Raw genomic sequence first — 16,265 nt, forward strand, 5'->3', positions numbered from 1 at the left:
TCAACTCAATTATTTTGTCTTTGTTTTAAAATAACAGTGAATTTTGATTTACAACAGCGACTCTCATAGACCACAGACAGTGAGATCTCTTCTGCTACTAAAATAAATAATGGTGGTTTATGACAGAAAGGCTAAAATGGAATGCTCTTAATTATAACTACTATAGAGAAATTGGATTTAGCTAAAACTGTTTTAGCAGGTTAAGCCTGTACAGTAATTAAAACCAGAAACCAACAAGAAATCTCTGATTCCAAATGACAGGATTACAGAAAACTATGAAAATATACTATCAAATAAACTTTATCTCCTAATGATTATAAAAAAAAAATAAAGTTGCTATTTCTTCCACCCTGATGAGACTTAAGGACCAGACAACTACTGAGATACATAAGCGGGTACACTGGGGAGGAAAAAGTTGTTTCCCTGACAACAGACTGAGGAGAAAAACATTGCTGTGGGGGGGCTGCTGTCAAGTGACATTGCTATGGCAACAAGATTCCTGACTGCAGCGACTGATGATAATAATAGGGAGTGTGCATGCAAGAAAGGCTGACAAACATTTGGTCACTCCTATCTAATGACTCATCAAAACATAAAGGACAGCAGAATGCCCCTCCGCCCCCCGCCCTCCTTCAGTTTGTTGCCATTTTTTTAAGAACAGGAAGGACAAAGTGTCCGTTACTGTCACAAGCTAGTTTGGTGACAGTTTAAATTGAATTAAATGGCAAAAGATCGCTAATAAGCAGAGGGAAGAAAAGGTCTGGGTGTGACATTTGATTAAATAACGAGGAAGAAGATCCAAGTCATTTGATAAACTAAAAGAGACAGAAACATGAGATGAAAATGCAAAAAGAATAAATATCAAAGTTACGTTAAGCACTAAAGATTGCTTTTGTGTATGTGCTCTCAAAAAAAACAGGTCACTGAGTGAACATAAAGCTCGTGATGATGGTGAGGTGTTTGCCAAACCTAAGCCTCGAGGCAAACGCTCTTGTTGTTTGTGTTTTGTTGCTCTCAGTGAAGTGAAGTGAATGTGAAGCTACCTCAGAGCCCATGGCGGACGCGGTGAGCTCAGAGACGATGGATGCCAGCAGCCCGCAGGTGTTGGAGACCAGGTGAGGGGAGAACAGCTCGACTTCCTTCCTCAGAGTCTTCCTCACCGGCAGCACCACGATCACCAGCATCTTCTCCAGCACTTCTCGGAAACTGGTCATACCCATCAGGTTCTCTTCGGTCTGAAACAGTAAGCCACGTTACACATAGGAATTTTCTTAAATGCTTATATAACTGAGTTAAAACACATTTTTCTTTCCATTTGAAAACTTCATACTTGTCTAGATTAAAATGTTTAGATTTTGGTCTATTTTAAATTTTTTTTACTTTATTATCTTTATGTCCTGGAAATCGTGAAATTATACAAATGAAATTAATCAAGTTGGCTCCTGATTTAGTATAGAAAATTCAAATCTATGATTTGGTGAAATGGATAAGTCGACTACTAAATACAGATTTTTTTTTTTAAGTCGAGTTCTTAACCTGGGGTTACTGGGATATGTAGCTGTTTTAATTCCTTTTTTTGGCATCAATTTTTTGGTATCCATGAGTCCAATTGAAAACTCAAAACAGGTGAAACGACCTTAGGTGATTTTTGAACGAGCATGTATATCACTGGGTTTCCTATTAGTGACTGTGACAAAACTAAATTCGCGAATTGTCAAAAAAAAAAAGACCAGAATATATGTAATTTCCATATAATTGAGTAAGCATTTCTCTGTAATTGGTTTTCGTCTTTCCACACTTATCCAAAAATTTAAAATGATAAAAACAAATTCCATAGAAACAGTTACATAAGATTTAAGAAAATCTATTCACAGGGTGAGTATCACTGCTGTCAAAACTTACATGGCTTAGTTTCTCCATATGGGCCACCAGCAGGGGGAAGCGATGAGCCAGGGCAGAGTCATTCTCTGTGCTGACTTGCTTCACTAATGAACGCAACAGCACTTCTCCATCGTATGCAATGGGCAAGATGGATGTCAGCTTGACTGAAGTGTTACAAAGAGCTGACATTACAGCTGCCAGCAAACGGCTGCTGGATGTGCGAAAATTTGCCTCAGCAATGTCCTGGATTACAATGAGAGAGAGAATATTTTTTTTTCTCAGAGTGAAGGTAATTTTAGCTTCTGGAAGAATGAAATCCTCCTACCTGGTCTAGACAGTTGAGCAGATCACAAAGACAAGCCCACTGCAGAGCTGGAGTTGGGTAGAAGGAGTGAAAGCAAGCGGTGAATGTGTTGTGGCACTCCTGCAGCACAGCTTCCAGCAAGGTAAGAGGCTGAGACAGGTAGCCCTGAGGGTCATTATCCAGTTTAGTCAGGCAGTTATCCATGCCTTCTGACAGGATCTTCTTCAGCAGGCTGCGCGTCTTTCCCACACACTCGGCCAGCTTGCTGGACTCCTCCACCACAGCTTTGGTGCTGGCTGTAAATCAAAGACAGAATAGAGCATTATCATTCTTGTAATCGGATTAAGTAGTTTCTGTGTCGCAAAGAAATGTTAAATATTCAACATTTTTCATTCCAAGTAATATGTGTTTTGAACATTTGTTCTCAAATCTTTTTAGCCCCATTTTAAAGCAAGAGTACAGAAGTTAATGAGGAACTTATAGTATATATTTTCTTCATTGCTAAGTCTTTAAATATGCAAGGTTCCTACAATTTGTCAATTTAAATATTTTATACTTATTATGCAAGCATGTTTTTTCTAGATTTGTTCAACAAGTTTTTATGCAATTCTAGACATTCGAGGACAAAACTCAGGATCAGGAGTGTCAAACTCCAGTCCTCAAGGGCCGCTGTTCTGCAGTTTTTAGATGTGCCACAGGTACAAAACACTGGAATGAAATGGCTTAATTACCTCCTCCTTGTGTAGATCAGTTCTCCAGAGCCTTGCTAATGACCTAATTATTCTATTCAGGTGTGGCGCAGCAGAGGCACATCTAAAAGTTTCAGGGCAGTGGCCCTTGAGGACTGGCGTTTGACACCTGTGCTCAAGACTACACATAGGAACCAAGAACATGTAATGGATGGATGCATTTGAGAAAGAAAATAAAGTGTGAAAAAACATTTTTCTGTACTTTGTTTTTATCTAGACCTGAAAAACATTTAGATTAAACAACATAATTTTCCAGACTCTACAGGCGTCCCTACCTGCAATGGGGAATATCTCACAGATGTAAACCCTGAGTAAGCGGAGGCAGCACGTGCCAACAAAGCGGAGTCTCTCCAGGTCCAGCAGTGTTGCTGTGTATTGGAAACCCTTCAGGCCTCGAAGCTCCTCCACTCCCAACACCAGGGTGGTCCAGCTCCAGTGAAGAACACTCAGCAGAGACTCAAAACACTCCTACAAGCAAAGTGATAGTCAAAAGCAGTGGCAAAAAAAAGAAGAAAAAAACACTTACAAACATAGTCATTACCAAAACACAAATAAAAAAAAAAAACTCACCACCGAGACCGTCCGAGCAAATGACCGCTTCAGGATATGAACTGGTTCACTGGTTTGCTGTTTGCCTTTAGAAGCGTTGCCATCATGGGATGGAAGTCTAGTATTAAACATCAAAATTAATAACCCATTTCTTTATTATATTTACCCAGTTGCTCTTAAATGTGCAATATAAATAAAGTTGATTTGAATTTGAAATTGAAATTTGATAAACCTACAGGCAGACACAAAGCCTTGAAAGTAATAAAACCTAAATTGTACATGTTGGTCTACATGCAAAAAATTGTGTGGTGGAAAAGAAACACTTTGAGTATATTATGGTGGTGGCAGCATGATGCTTTGGGGATGCATTACTTTAGCAGAGAAAGATAGAATTGTCAGAATGATAGAAACATTGAGAGAGCTAAATACAGGACAATGACGGCAACGCTTTCAGTCTCACCAGTGTGCACACCACACTTTTCAGATTTCCACCTACTTCACAATTATGTTTTACTTTGTGTTGGACTATGTGATTAAAACATGACAAAAGTGGAAAAATACAAAGCAAATGAATACGTTTTTCAGACAAAGTGTGGAAAAATACAAAATATATGAATATCTTTTCCAGGCATTTCGATACTTAATTAACTTTCAACAGAATGTAGAAATGTAGCTCTGCTTGCCTGTAAAGCAGCTGAGGTATCTGACCCGCATTAACATCTGTACCATTGTTGGATTTCTTGGAGCTTTTGAACTGGAAGACAACACTAAAAAAAGCAAAAAAACATATATTTGATACACTAATTCAAGGGTTTAAAATATATTTATTAGCTTAAATGTAATAATGTTTCACCCATCGTCAGTTGTGATGGTTGCCTGTCCGTGGGAACCGCAGTCGCTGCTAGGGCCAGAGACTCTGGCCCACGCCACGTACCACCAGCCCAGCTGCAGCAGCACCGGCTCGTCAAACATCATGGCGTATTTCTCCCTGGAAACAAAAAGAACTGTCAATTTAAGCAATGCAAGAAGGCAGATTACAAAAAAATCAAAGGACATTAAGGGGAACCTAATGTACTAAGGGGGAAAAAAAAAAACAAGGAAACGTCATTCTTACCTGGCAGCACAGTCATAAGCCAGAACATCGGTCTCAGCTAGCAGATCTCCATCAGTCTCATGGTCGCCTCCGTCGGGTCCCAGCTCAAAAAGCTACACATTTTGTTTAAGAAAGGAGTCTCTCCTTATTCTTTTTTAAGAGTTTGAGTACTACATTACAACTACCAACAACATCTACATGTGCAAAATACTCTAAGCAGAACATGTTAAGAGGTTAAATGATCAGCTCTTACAGAAAATTACCAAAATTTACCACCTTGATCTTGGCCGTGTACTCCCCTCGTCCGCCGAACAGGCCCAGCCCACCCAGCAGGATGTCGGCATCAGCACAGAAACGGATGGCCTCCACAGAGTGAGCCGAGTAACCCCAGCCACCTCCGTGACCTATGAGATTAATCATGGCATCAATGAAGCTAAGCTATACCGACTAAAAAGAGTTCATTAGCCATTAGTTGTAAATTGGGTTCCTCAGAGTTTATTGGAGTTTTTTCCAGAAAAATTCCCTAGTACTCTAGTTTCAGATTCGATTCAAGACCGTTTTTAAAATATAAATGAAAAACAGGAGTCTCTGACACTTTGACATGCACAATGTGCAAATCATCAGGCTTCAAATATAGAACCAGCAAACAAAACTGAACAGACCGAAGGACAGAGCTTTAAAACAGGACTAGAAAAAAATCTAGTAAAAATGCCAGGTGAAAAAAATCAAATAAATGTTGATAGGTTGGTTTATAAACTGAAGACATAAAACTTTTTATTTCTGGATATTTTTTTCAATAATTCAAGGATGCAACAACCAAAATCTGTGCATTGGCTTTCACTCTGAGCATTAACTCCATCTTACTTTCAAAGCGGTTTACAACACTGTAGTCCTCCTTTGAGTAGACCTTCATCACTGCCTGGGTTTCTTCTTCTGCGCTCGCTACACCCATCTTCAGCTCCTGCATGGCGGCTAATGTATCCAGGCAACCTGCAGCGAAAAAAACAGTTTTTCAGCACGTCAACTAATTCCGATCACGTTAGTTTACCCCGTAGCTCACAAATAACACTCTAATTTTGCTGAAACAAAACAGTAGGTTTGAGATAAAATTAAAAATCTGAGAAAAAGCTCAATATCGCAGCATAATAATAAAATTTACAAGGATTTAAAAAAAAACAGGTGTTACTTACTTTTACAAGATGCTTACATGGTAATACTTATAATTAAATATAATTGAAAAATTATAAATAAATCACTGGAGATCTTAACAGGCGTTTATTAAAAAATATGTCAGGAATATGAGGATTACCAAGAATGTGTAGAGCTCCATGGGAACGAGTGGTGGTTGCATGGGATCCCGAGGGCAATGCAAGTTCTGGACTGAGAATGCTGCAACGGGCCTGTAGATCTGTTGCAGAGGGCATCCTAGCATCGGCTATTACTGCGTTGTAACACCACATCTCTTTTGAAGCCGGCAGGAACCTTCAAAAAATAGTTGGGGTTAAAAGATTTTAAAGTCCAGGTCTTATTTTTACAATCAAGCAAACACTGAAAAGCTGTTTATTTAAAAGACTGCAAGGATTTACCTCCATATGACATCATAAACCGGGTCCAGACAGAGGCCGAACCCCTGCAGGTCCTCCTGCTCAGAGTCGTTGAATGTTCTGCAACTTCCGTCCATTTTGTTGATCAGCAAACATTTAAAAGGAGGCGGCTCAGACACAGAGGATGGAACAAGCCCAATGATGTGCTTGCTGGCAAAGATCTCAGAAGTAGCCAGGACGTGAGAGTTGATGAGGGCCTCATCGATCCGCAGGAACGTCTGATCTCCGCTGGCGCCGATCCAGGTGGCCTTTCGTCCGTATTTGGCACCAATGTTGGGCATGGGTGACGGCTTGGCGTTCCAGTAGGGCATGTCCAGGATGGGCCGGCCCAACTGCCCTTTCTACAAAGTAAGCAAACATTCAGACTGAAATGCAAAAGAAATGCACTCAAGCAAACAAGCGCTTATTATAAAAAGATCTGAGCCAGGTACAGTTATTACACTAAAGTTTTGAACATTACAGATTCAAAAGTTCTTTTAATAAGATGGGAGAACTGATTTTATTGTTGTTGCCATTTGACAAAATAAATTAGATCACATTATGTTTTTGTTTCTTATATTAACAGGATATCTGCGGGATTCAGCAAGTCAAATTCAAGACTTTTTAAGGCCATCTTGAAAAAAATTTAAGGCAAAAATACTATAAGTACAGGGGGTCGTTGGGGGATTCTGCTGTATTATGATCAAACATCTCAAAAACTGAAATTTTTGGGGTCTGTTTGTGGCTCTAAGCAGCAGCTTTGTCCTTCTCACACAGCATGTTGCTCTGTAAAGTCTCAACCTCCTTAGTGCCTAACGTAAAAGTTTTTATTTTGTTTGCTTTAGTCTCATATAGGTTGGTAAAAGAAGTGAGAAAGTGGCAAAAACAATAAAGACGTCTGCACTTGACTCAAACTTTTACCCAACAGAAATATTCCTCGAGAAAAAAAACACTACCTAACTCTTCAAGATTAAACAGTCCTGCCACGACAAAATGTAAGACCTGTAACGTACTTAAGGCCAACTTGCATTTTCCCAATAAATTTAAGACATTTTACGGCTTTTTAAGGATATACGACCCTGGTCACTACTGTCAAATCATAATTTTTACTCAACTTTATCATGCCATAAGAATTATCCAGACCATGTGTAGGAAGAAAACTATATTGCTACATTTTCTCACCGAGAAGCTCCCAAAAGTGAAGACCTGCCCATCCATGAGGAGAACGGCCGTGTGGTTACTGCCTGCCGTCACCTGGACACTCGGTCCCGGCAGAGCCTGAACCAGAGTCGGAGAGCCCCTGCATGGTAGAAATGTTGAATTAGCTGGCTAGTTTGAAGAACTGCCTGTGTTTCAACAACCTAACCCATTAAACAGATCTGGGCTCCAGAATGTAGCTGCAGAACTCCAGCTATTGTGGCCATTCCTATAAATTTCTAACAACATTGCAAATCATCAATCTGTTACCTGGAGTTGACGTCTCCATGACCAAGCTGACCGTGTTGGCCATACCCAAACGTGAAGACATCTCCATTCTCCATCAGCACCACTGTAAAGCAAGTTTTGTTTATAGCAACCAGACAAAACCATCAAAGGGCTAAAGCAGCAACGACAAGAAAGCGCTTACCTGAGTGGTGAAAACCGCAGCTAACTTGAACGGCTCGCAGCTCACTGTCAAACCTCACCGCCCCGGGGGGATAAGTGGTAATTTTGCTGGCGTCCTTCTCTCCGCGCTCACTGCTACCATCTAGAAGATAAACACTGAAGTCAGCATATCCGAGTGGAGAGTAAATACCGAGAAGTGTAGTGGCGGCTTTAGAGCGCCGAGGTGGGTGTCTCTGCAGAGTCCTGAGAAACAGAGCTGGAGGGGAAAGAGGCATCAAAAGAAAATGAGAGGAAAAAAGGGGAAAACATGCTGGAATAGAAGGGAGGGGCTAACGGTTGTGCAGGAAAAGGGCCGTTTGGCATCAGGGCATTTTAAATTCAAAATTTCTTACATGCATTAGTCCAAAAAGAGAACAAAAAAAATCACAGGGCGAAAGTATGACTGGACATTTTCTTGATCTTTTCAAACCTGGAGCTGTTTAAAAAACAGATTTTACAGTGAAGGAATAATCCTCTGCTTTCTTCAACGCTCTCACTCAGCAGCCTATCCCTGCTTCTTTTTTTTTTTTTTAGGACGAGGCTCAGGGCACAAATTTCTGAAGACTCTGGATAATTCACCAACTAGCTGGGTCTGCAACGCTACAGTCCTCTGCAAATCTGAACCGCTCACCAATCAAGACACTTTCAAAAACGGGCAGCTCAAAACAAACTAACAAGCATGTGCTGCATGCAGTAAAATAAACACTCTGCAAATTACTAAAATAAAAACACAAAAAGGAAGAGCGGCAAAGTACAACAATATCAAAACTTTATAGAAGAATGGGAAAACACACATGACAAGTGTCATAGTATTGCAGGGTATTTTCCGTAGAAATTGAAGCTAAACCATTTATTAATTCTGACTTTTGTCCTTAGAAAACCATTTTTAAAAGTGCATAATCAGCAGATGTATTACAGAGACCGATTTTTCATTTACCAATAACAGTTTCCCCAACTAAACTCATCTCCTGATCCATGTTATCCAGTCACATTTTGCTCAGCCAACGTTTTACAATAACAACCTTCTTTCGGTGTGCAGAACTGACTTTGCACATTACTTTGCTGATCTAAAAAAAAAAATCTGTATTTTCCCAAAAAAAGTTGAAGTATTTTTTTAAATTATTTATAATGGTGAAAAAGAGAAACAGTGTTGGCTGCAGCAGCTTTCTGTTTCCACACACTGTACACATTTAGGAAAGATCTGCTTAAAGTGCAACAAGAACACCAGCTGTCAATTTTACAACTTTTAGAACAAAGTAGTATGTTTATAAAGCAGGGAACGGCTTTCTGTATGTTTTGTCTGCACACTTTAGGTGGATTAAGTGAAATATGTTACTTGTATAACATCTACAGAAAAAATAATCTTGCGTCTAGGAATGGTTAATTATCGGATTATTTATAATTATTTTGTGAAAAGCAAGTTATTTTTAAGAGTGATAATTTTGTCTATGACCTTTAACTATTTGCAGGGATATACAATGACATACAAATTCTAAGCCGGTGTCCGTAAATTTGTCCAACTAAAACTGCTGGTCATAAAAGCCTCAGCAGGAGAAAGTCATTACTTTACTGACGACTGGCTGTACGTGTAAAATCAGATGCATTTTTAGAAACAAAAAGGTTTTACTGAGACAAAATATGTTGATGTCAAGACAAATGGCTGCTGCAGCATCAAGGATGTAATTGATGATAACGTGAAACTGATTTAGAAATGGTTTACGCATAGTATTGTTTTAATGAAGCATGTCAGTATCAGGGACAAGAAAAAACAAATGCTAATCAGCAAAGCCCTAATAATAAACCTTTTCTGTAAAGAAGTCTTTAACTAGCTCTACTGAGTTTACAGTCCTCCATGCCAGCAGGTGTTTATCCTGGTGCAGACTTTAAAGAGTCCTTCCTTCAGAGAGTGAAAGGAGGTGGACGGGACAGCCAGATTGGGAGATGGGTCAAAGGGGCGTCTCCGCACCCGCTGAATTAGTGAAGACCATAGTACCTTTGTGCTTGTCCCGTTTATGCCTGAGTGCCTGAAGGGGTCTTATTCTGGCTAGGGCCTGCTCACGCTGGTTCATAAAAATGGGACCAGGAAAAACAAGGGGGCCTGGGGGAGAAAAAAACTTTCACATGCATGCACAATGCTCACAAATGGGATAGAAATACATGGTAATACTACATCACAACAATACACAGACAAGGAAAAATATGTGACAAGGAAGAGGGAAGTCACCAAGGCACACAAAACCCAAGCTCTTGCCTCACATCTGTAAACAATCCAAAACTATAAAGGATAGACCTACTGTCAGTCAATCCACATTTTTATAATCCATCCCAGCAGCCAGGTATCCTGAATATCCCCACCAACACTTTGAAGCATTAAAACGTTATTTCCAAACCGCATTCTTCTCCATCTTTTGGCCCATACCTCTTCCCTCCTCCAACCTATGCCGGCGGTTGATTCTCTGACGCTTCTCCTCCTGGCGGATCTGAAGGTGCTCCTCGATGTTAACTCCTGGAGGGGGAGGGACAGGCACAGCTGAAAACATAAAAGGCCCCGGGGTAAAGGGCGCCCCAAACGGGATGAAGCCGGAGGTGGGAGGATGAGGCAGAGCAGAGCAGAGCAGAACAAGACAAACATCAATGAGCGAAGGAGGGACTTGATGGAGAAAGCAAGTGACTGTGCAACACAAGCATTTTAACAGAGTGAACACTGACAAGTTTATGGAATACAGCATTCAGACAACTGCAAAGAAGAATGTAATATTGGTAGCATATTGTGTTGTGTACTAATGGCCTTAAACAACAGTTCATGTATCTTGAACTTTTTCACATTACGATGACAAACTAAACAGTATGTCTTTGGGAGTTAATGACTCAATCAAACACAAACTAGTACATGATTGTGAAGTGGAAGAGTTGATTTTCTACTTAAAAAGAAACTAAAAAATATAACTTAGATCTGTCATCAACCCTCTTGAGCCAATACTATGTAGAACTAGCTTTTACTGCAATTACAGCTCTAAGTCTTTTGAGTTAAGTTTGTACCAGCACAGCACATCTGACTCTGGCTGTATGTCTTGCAGCCTCAAACTGATTACACATGCAATACTTTCCCAATCTAGAAAATTATTTATCTTTTTTATTCCTCTTCCCAATTGTGCATTACTTGTTGACTCACAACGTAAAAGTCCAACAAAATACAGCAAAGTTTGTCACTGCAATGTGATAAAAAGTTAATAAGTTCAAGGGCCGGGGATGCTTTTGCCAGGTACTGTGTGTGAAGGCAAGTGTTCATGAAGAGCTCAAACACACCACTCACACACGTATGTACAGCACTAGCAAAAGGCTTGGTCATTTATTTAAATTTTGTTTTAAAGCAGAAAACTTTTAAAGTACATTTCAGCCAAAGTCTCAAAATCTTTCTTTTCCTTTCATTTCTGCTTGGTTCTTTGCTCAATGCTTCCCCCTTGTCGGGTTCAGAGTCTGCACACAATGGAAATAGTGGACAAGTAGCAGACAAAATAAACAGAAAGGGGCCTTAAAACACACTGTATCTACAATAAATGATCAGCATCTGAAACTGGTATCCTTAGGAAAATGTAAGAAAGAATAACAAAGGCTAGACTGAAAGCAAGTTCTCTTATTGTCTGTTTTACTTTAGGAATGTCTTGATGTCACACTTTGTTTTATTTATTTATTTTTTTTACAAATTTAACAAAAGAAATGACAGGCCTGAAAAACACAGCTAAGACAGCTCTAAACAAATTCTAAAAATTCATTATACAAGCGATGAGTCAAAGCTTTTGTACATTGCTCTAATTTAGACAGTAATTTTCTTTTTCCTAATCAATTTTAGAGATGCTATTACAACAATAAACAATTGTGCTCAAGATTGTAACATGAATATGAGCCTGGATTTATGTGAGACACAAACAAGACGAGTGATGAGTCCGCTGCAAACCATTTATGCACAAAGTAAAAAAAAAAAAAGTAAAAAATAAGTGTGAAAATGCAAGAACGAGAAGAAAAGTTTATTTAAAGATATTTCGAGGCTAATTACTTAAGTAAATTAAAGTCACTTTTTATAAATATAGCAAATCCAGGTGAGTTTTTCCATTTGTGAGTTTTCTTTTGCAAAACATCAAGATAAACTCTATCCTCCCAAAAACAGACTTCTACAAGCACATAAATTAAGTTGTATTATATAAAACAACTGAAGAGAGGACTTTTTAATATATTAATTTATATTTTTTGTATTACATTCAGATTTCTTGAAAAAAGGGAAAAAAAAGTTTAACTTCACTTTTGTAGAGCTGTAGCAAAACGTTTGAGTCGTATGTGATGATATGGCATGAATATCAGGATAATTTGGCGACAATTAAATTTTTTTATTTATTTATTTTTTTGACTAGAATGCATTCGACCTCTAAATGGTAGGCACTTGGAAACATCCGTGCTTATATTTTGTCTGTTTGCATGCTTAATTAAAATGAGGCATAAAGTGATAAGACACAAGTGGTGAAATACCTAGCAGCAGATCCAGTGGAATCATCTCCTTCACAGCATCAAAGATCCCCCGCTGCCGGGCTTCCTGACCGTCCAGCTCCCTGGCGCAGGCCTTACAACAACCACACGCTGAGCAGCCAGACTCTCCAGACCCACAACCACAGATACTAGCCCAAAGACAAACATAAACAGATAAAGATCATTTATTACATTATAATTAATAACTTTAAACGTACTGCATGTAAACACGTTCTTATTCCATCGCCAGCTTACCCTCCTGGTACTCTGTCTGGCCGCCCACTGCTGACACAACTGGCACCGTACCCGGTGCAGTCTCCACACACAGTGCAAACCATGCACTGGTCCAGCTTCCACTTGTGCATGCCCGGCTGACACATCATGCTCTTCTCTTCCTTGTCCTCCAGCTCGTCCTCCAAGTCCTCATCCATGGCCGTGGCCATGCTCTCAACGCCAAATGCTACAATAAACACGAGCACCAGCAGAACGATAAATTAGTCTGATGACATCGCAGTGCTAACGTAAGTCTATTAGAATAGCAGGTGTGTATTGTAATGGCTATTGGTTTAGTCTGCCGTCCATCTGCTCACCTTTCCCTGCCTGGCTCATGGCTCCAGTGTCTCTGCCACACTGGCCCTTGTTATTAACCCCAAATGTCCACACTTCTCCATTCTTAGTGAGCACACACGTATGAGCCTTTCCCATGGCAACCTGAGTTACAAAATGGCCTTTAAGATCTGTCACTTGGCCTGTGGAGAGACATGAAGTGATTATGACAAAACAAAAACAAAAGAAATCCTGTTCAAGCGAGTGTCAAACTTGTTCTCAAAAGAAAAGCTGAAATACTCCTGTCAACTTACAGGTGCTGTCACTGTAAATGGCATCCTTGCCAAACATATAAAGCTCTCCATCCTTTGTGACGATGCTGCTGCTGCCGTTATTGCAAGCAGTACACACAGCTGTCTTTGTCTCCAGTTTTATCATCTTCTTGGGTTTGTACGGCTTGGGCTGCCTGCGGCTTTTAGCTGCAAAGGGAAATAAGACGTCTGCTTAAATCAACACCCAATGTTACTTTACGAATGTTTAAATGTAGTTGGGAATATATCCTACTGGATTCCCCGTCCTCTCCCTTGCTGGCAGAGCCAGTGAAGAAAACGCTCCCGTCTTCAGCCACTAGAAGGGCGTGGGAGCCATCATGGCCGACTGAGAACTGAATGATCTTCGGAGACTTTGTGATGGGCAGCTCCACCCATTTACCGGCTGATGGGCCACCCTGCTTAATACCGAGGCTCTGGTACTTTCCTGTGTAGTAGATCTGAGAAAAGAACATGTTGCAAGATTGTTGCAGAACTGCTGACTATGCTTGTTGAATATAGTTAACATTAAGTTTTAACTATATTAGAAAGAGAATTTTCGCACACACTATGGTAGAGTTTCAACCTCAACAACAACAAAAGAAAATCAAGAAATAAACTGTTACAGGCTTGATAGTCTGAAATCAGCTTTTTTTGTTTTGGTTGGCAACTCACTAGAGCCTGCTGCATGCAGGGAGCGAGACCAGATGTAAATTTGCAAGAACAACAAAGACAAGAAAAGGAATAAAGCTGCAGCTTAGTCGTATTCCTCACTTTGCTCTTTATTCATCGCTGAGGTAAGTATTGGCAAAGTAATAGCATGGCTGATATCATTTATGAAGAACAACAATGCTTCAGTTCTTTAAAAGTGGCCAATATTAAAGATCATATGCTTAAAACGATAAAATTTCTAATAAAAAGTCAGTATTATTTATCAATCATAGGAAGTAGAGTTATACTCTAAAATAGAAAATAGAAAAATATGTGAATACATATTCACAATAATAATTTTGACAAATTATTACTAAAAATGTATTATTTATAATTAATTCTAAATTATTATTATAATAAATTAATATTATTCCCTTTGCTTTATGTTAGTAGAGTGAACAGGAGAGAATAAACCAAATAACAAACCAAAGGTCATGTTGTTTTGCTAGATGACAGTAATCCAGATGCTAACTAATGTGTTGCATCATAATAGATTATTTTTTTAATCTATTGTTAAAAAATAATCTTTTTTTATTTCATTAAAAATTATGAGTGAGATGCCATCTAATTAATTTAGTTCAGACTGTTTATGTATTGAAAAATTAATGTGAATTAATTCAGTTTAAACCTCTGAATGTGCAGCTAGGCATTGACTATTATAAATAATAGTCATTATTATTATAGACATTATAGATTATTAAAGACATTAATATAGACATAACAAAGATGGTGTGGGGGAGGGGCAACTGCGGATAAAATGCTTTGAAATCAGGCACATAAAATGTGCACAATGTCACTAACATGAGCTGCTATCTGCAAAACAGGCACACTGCACCACACCTAGACTCAACGTACAACCAACCACACCCTCCAACACACCCTAAACCAGTGTTTCCCAACCCTGGTTCTCAAGGCACACTGCCCTGCATGTTTTAGGTATTTCCTTGCTTCAGTCCAGCTGATTTCAATTGATGACAGATTAACAGGCATTGGTTGAACTGCAATCAGTTGAAATCAGGCACATTAAAGCAGGGAAACCTCTAAAACATGTAGGACTGTGTGCCTTGAGGACCAGGGTTTGGAAACACTGGTTTAAACCACCTACATAGTAAGCGCTCTCATCAAGATGAGACACTTTCAAAATATGTAAATGATTTACTTCAACTTAGTACTCACTGAATGTGCTCCAAAGAAAATGAGTTATCGTACACATGATGCAGTTTCACCCGTAGGGTCTTCAATCTTTCTAAAAACATGCTACTAGGCTTAATCAGAAAAAGAGCCTCTGAAAAAATGAATTCCTATCTCGGTTAATACAGCTTCTATGTGCCAAGTATATGTTATTTAGATGATTATTAATAGTATCTGTAAAGTGGGGGAAAAGTGAACTGAAATTACTTACATAAACTTTTAGAGGCAGAGAGTTTGGCCTACCCTTATCAAGATAAAAGCTTAGCTGTTGACGCTGCGCTAACTTTCATTACTCTTAAATGTTCAGACACCCGACTGCTCACCTTTCCAGAGGCAGTTTTCATCAGAGCAAACTCCCTGCCAGCTCCAAGCAATGCTGCCTCTTCATCAAAGCCAGTGCCTAAGAGAAAAACAGATGACTGAAAAAAAACATCCTGCAGGATAGCATGAATTAAAAAAATAAATAAAAATTTTCCAGCCTATCACACACCCCTACAACAACTAAGTACTTGTTGCAGCTGTAAAGCCCCATATGACACTCAGCACCCACAGACTCATTTTGTATCACTTACTGATGATGTGTAGATCCTTTTCAAGGTCGAAGAGAGAGATGCCACAGGCGTGCAGGCATTTCCTCGCCAGCTTCAGCTGCAGCTCCTGCTGCAGAGCCGGGTCTGTACTCATGGTGTAGATCCGCACAACAAAACCGTCCTGCAGGAGTGAGGGCGTCACAGGGGGAAACGTTGTTTGACTTCACAGCACAAAACTGTTACAGTTTGACATTTAAGGCATATTAAACATAAACACTGTCACTGAATGTTGTTTACCCAGCTGCAACCATTTAAACAACCAATAAGTTCCATTAGCTGCAGAAAATCTGGGTCAACATAATGAACTTGTGGTTTATATTACAAATATATGCACAGTCTTTTTTTTTTTTTTTATTAAAATTATTTCTAAGAGATCAAAGCATCTCGACTTAAATCCTACTTGACTCAGCTCTGTGGCTGTAAAATGATATATCTGCCAGAGACGCAAGTGAGGCAGTAAAGAAATGTAGACAAAAGCAACTATTTACAGAGCAGAAAACAAGAATCGACTTCAAGTGAACAGAAACTATAACTCAGCATAGCAGTGATCACAGTCATGTATTGGACATTCATCCAATCAATTAACTGTAAGTGGTCT

At 39.4% G+C, this 16,265-nt stretch overlaps 1 protein-coding gene across 14 annotated transcripts in view; it reads right to left on the reverse strand.

Moving 5' to 3' along the window:
• The window catches only part of mycbp2 (MYC binding protein 2), a 72,449-nt gene that overhangs the window by 34,568 nt on the left and 21,616 nt on the right, over window positions 1-16,265 (reverse strand). For 10 of the 14 annotated variants that reach the window (XM_032567873.1, XM_032567872.1, XM_032567865.1 and 7 more), the window contains exons 10-33: window positions 15,650-15,788; window positions 15,401-15,477; window positions 13,432-13,636; window positions 13,182-13,346; window positions 12,912-13,070; window positions 12,577-12,781; window positions 12,325-12,470; window positions 10,223-10,333; window positions 9,797-9,901; window positions 7,787-7,906; window positions 7,627-7,708; window positions 7,342-7,459; window positions 6,163-6,521; window positions 5,886-6,058; window positions 5,441-5,566; window positions 4,853-4,980; window positions 4,598-4,689; window positions 4,337-4,471; window positions 4,167-4,250; window positions 3,505-3,601; window positions 3,210-3,402; window positions 2,207-2,481; window positions 1,903-2,124; window positions 1,044-1,235 (exon numbers count right to left, since the gene is read on the reverse strand). In XM_032567873.1, the coding sequence (XP_032423764.1) occupies window positions 1,044-1,235; window positions 1,903-2,124; window positions 2,207-2,481; window positions 3,210-3,402; window positions 3,505-3,601; window positions 4,167-4,250; window positions 4,337-4,471; window positions 4,598-4,689; window positions 4,853-4,980; window positions 5,441-5,566; window positions 5,886-6,058; window positions 6,163-6,521; window positions 7,342-7,459; window positions 7,627-7,708; window positions 7,787-7,906; window positions 9,797-9,901; window positions 10,223-10,333; window positions 12,325-12,470; window positions 12,577-12,781; window positions 12,912-13,070; window positions 13,182-13,346; window positions 13,432-13,636; window positions 15,401-15,477; window positions 15,650-15,788 (3,708 nt within the window). The remainder of the gene's footprint in view (window positions 1-1,043; window positions 1,236-1,902; window positions 2,125-2,206; window positions 2,482-3,209; window positions 3,403-3,504; window positions 3,602-4,166; window positions 4,251-4,336; window positions 4,472-4,597; window positions 4,690-4,852; window positions 4,981-5,440; window positions 5,567-5,885; window positions 6,059-6,162; window positions 6,522-7,341; window positions 7,460-7,626; window positions 7,709-7,786; window positions 7,907-9,796; window positions 9,902-10,222; window positions 10,334-12,324; window positions 12,471-12,576; window positions 12,782-12,911; window positions 13,071-13,181; window positions 13,347-13,431; window positions 13,637-15,400; window positions 15,478-15,649; window positions 15,789-16,265) is intronic. The other 4 variants (XM_032567875.1, XM_032567862.1, XM_032567866.1 and 1 more) reach the window with 3 other exon arrangements.

Source organism: Xiphophorus hellerii, chromosome 7 (genome assembly GCF_003331165.1).
Source record: "Xiphophorus hellerii strain 12219 chromosome 7, Xiphophorus_hellerii-4.1, whole genome shotgun sequence".
In the NCBI taxonomy this organism is placed as follows: Eukaryota; Metazoa; Chordata; class Actinopteri; order Cyprinodontiformes; family Poeciliidae; genus Xiphophorus; species Xiphophorus hellerii.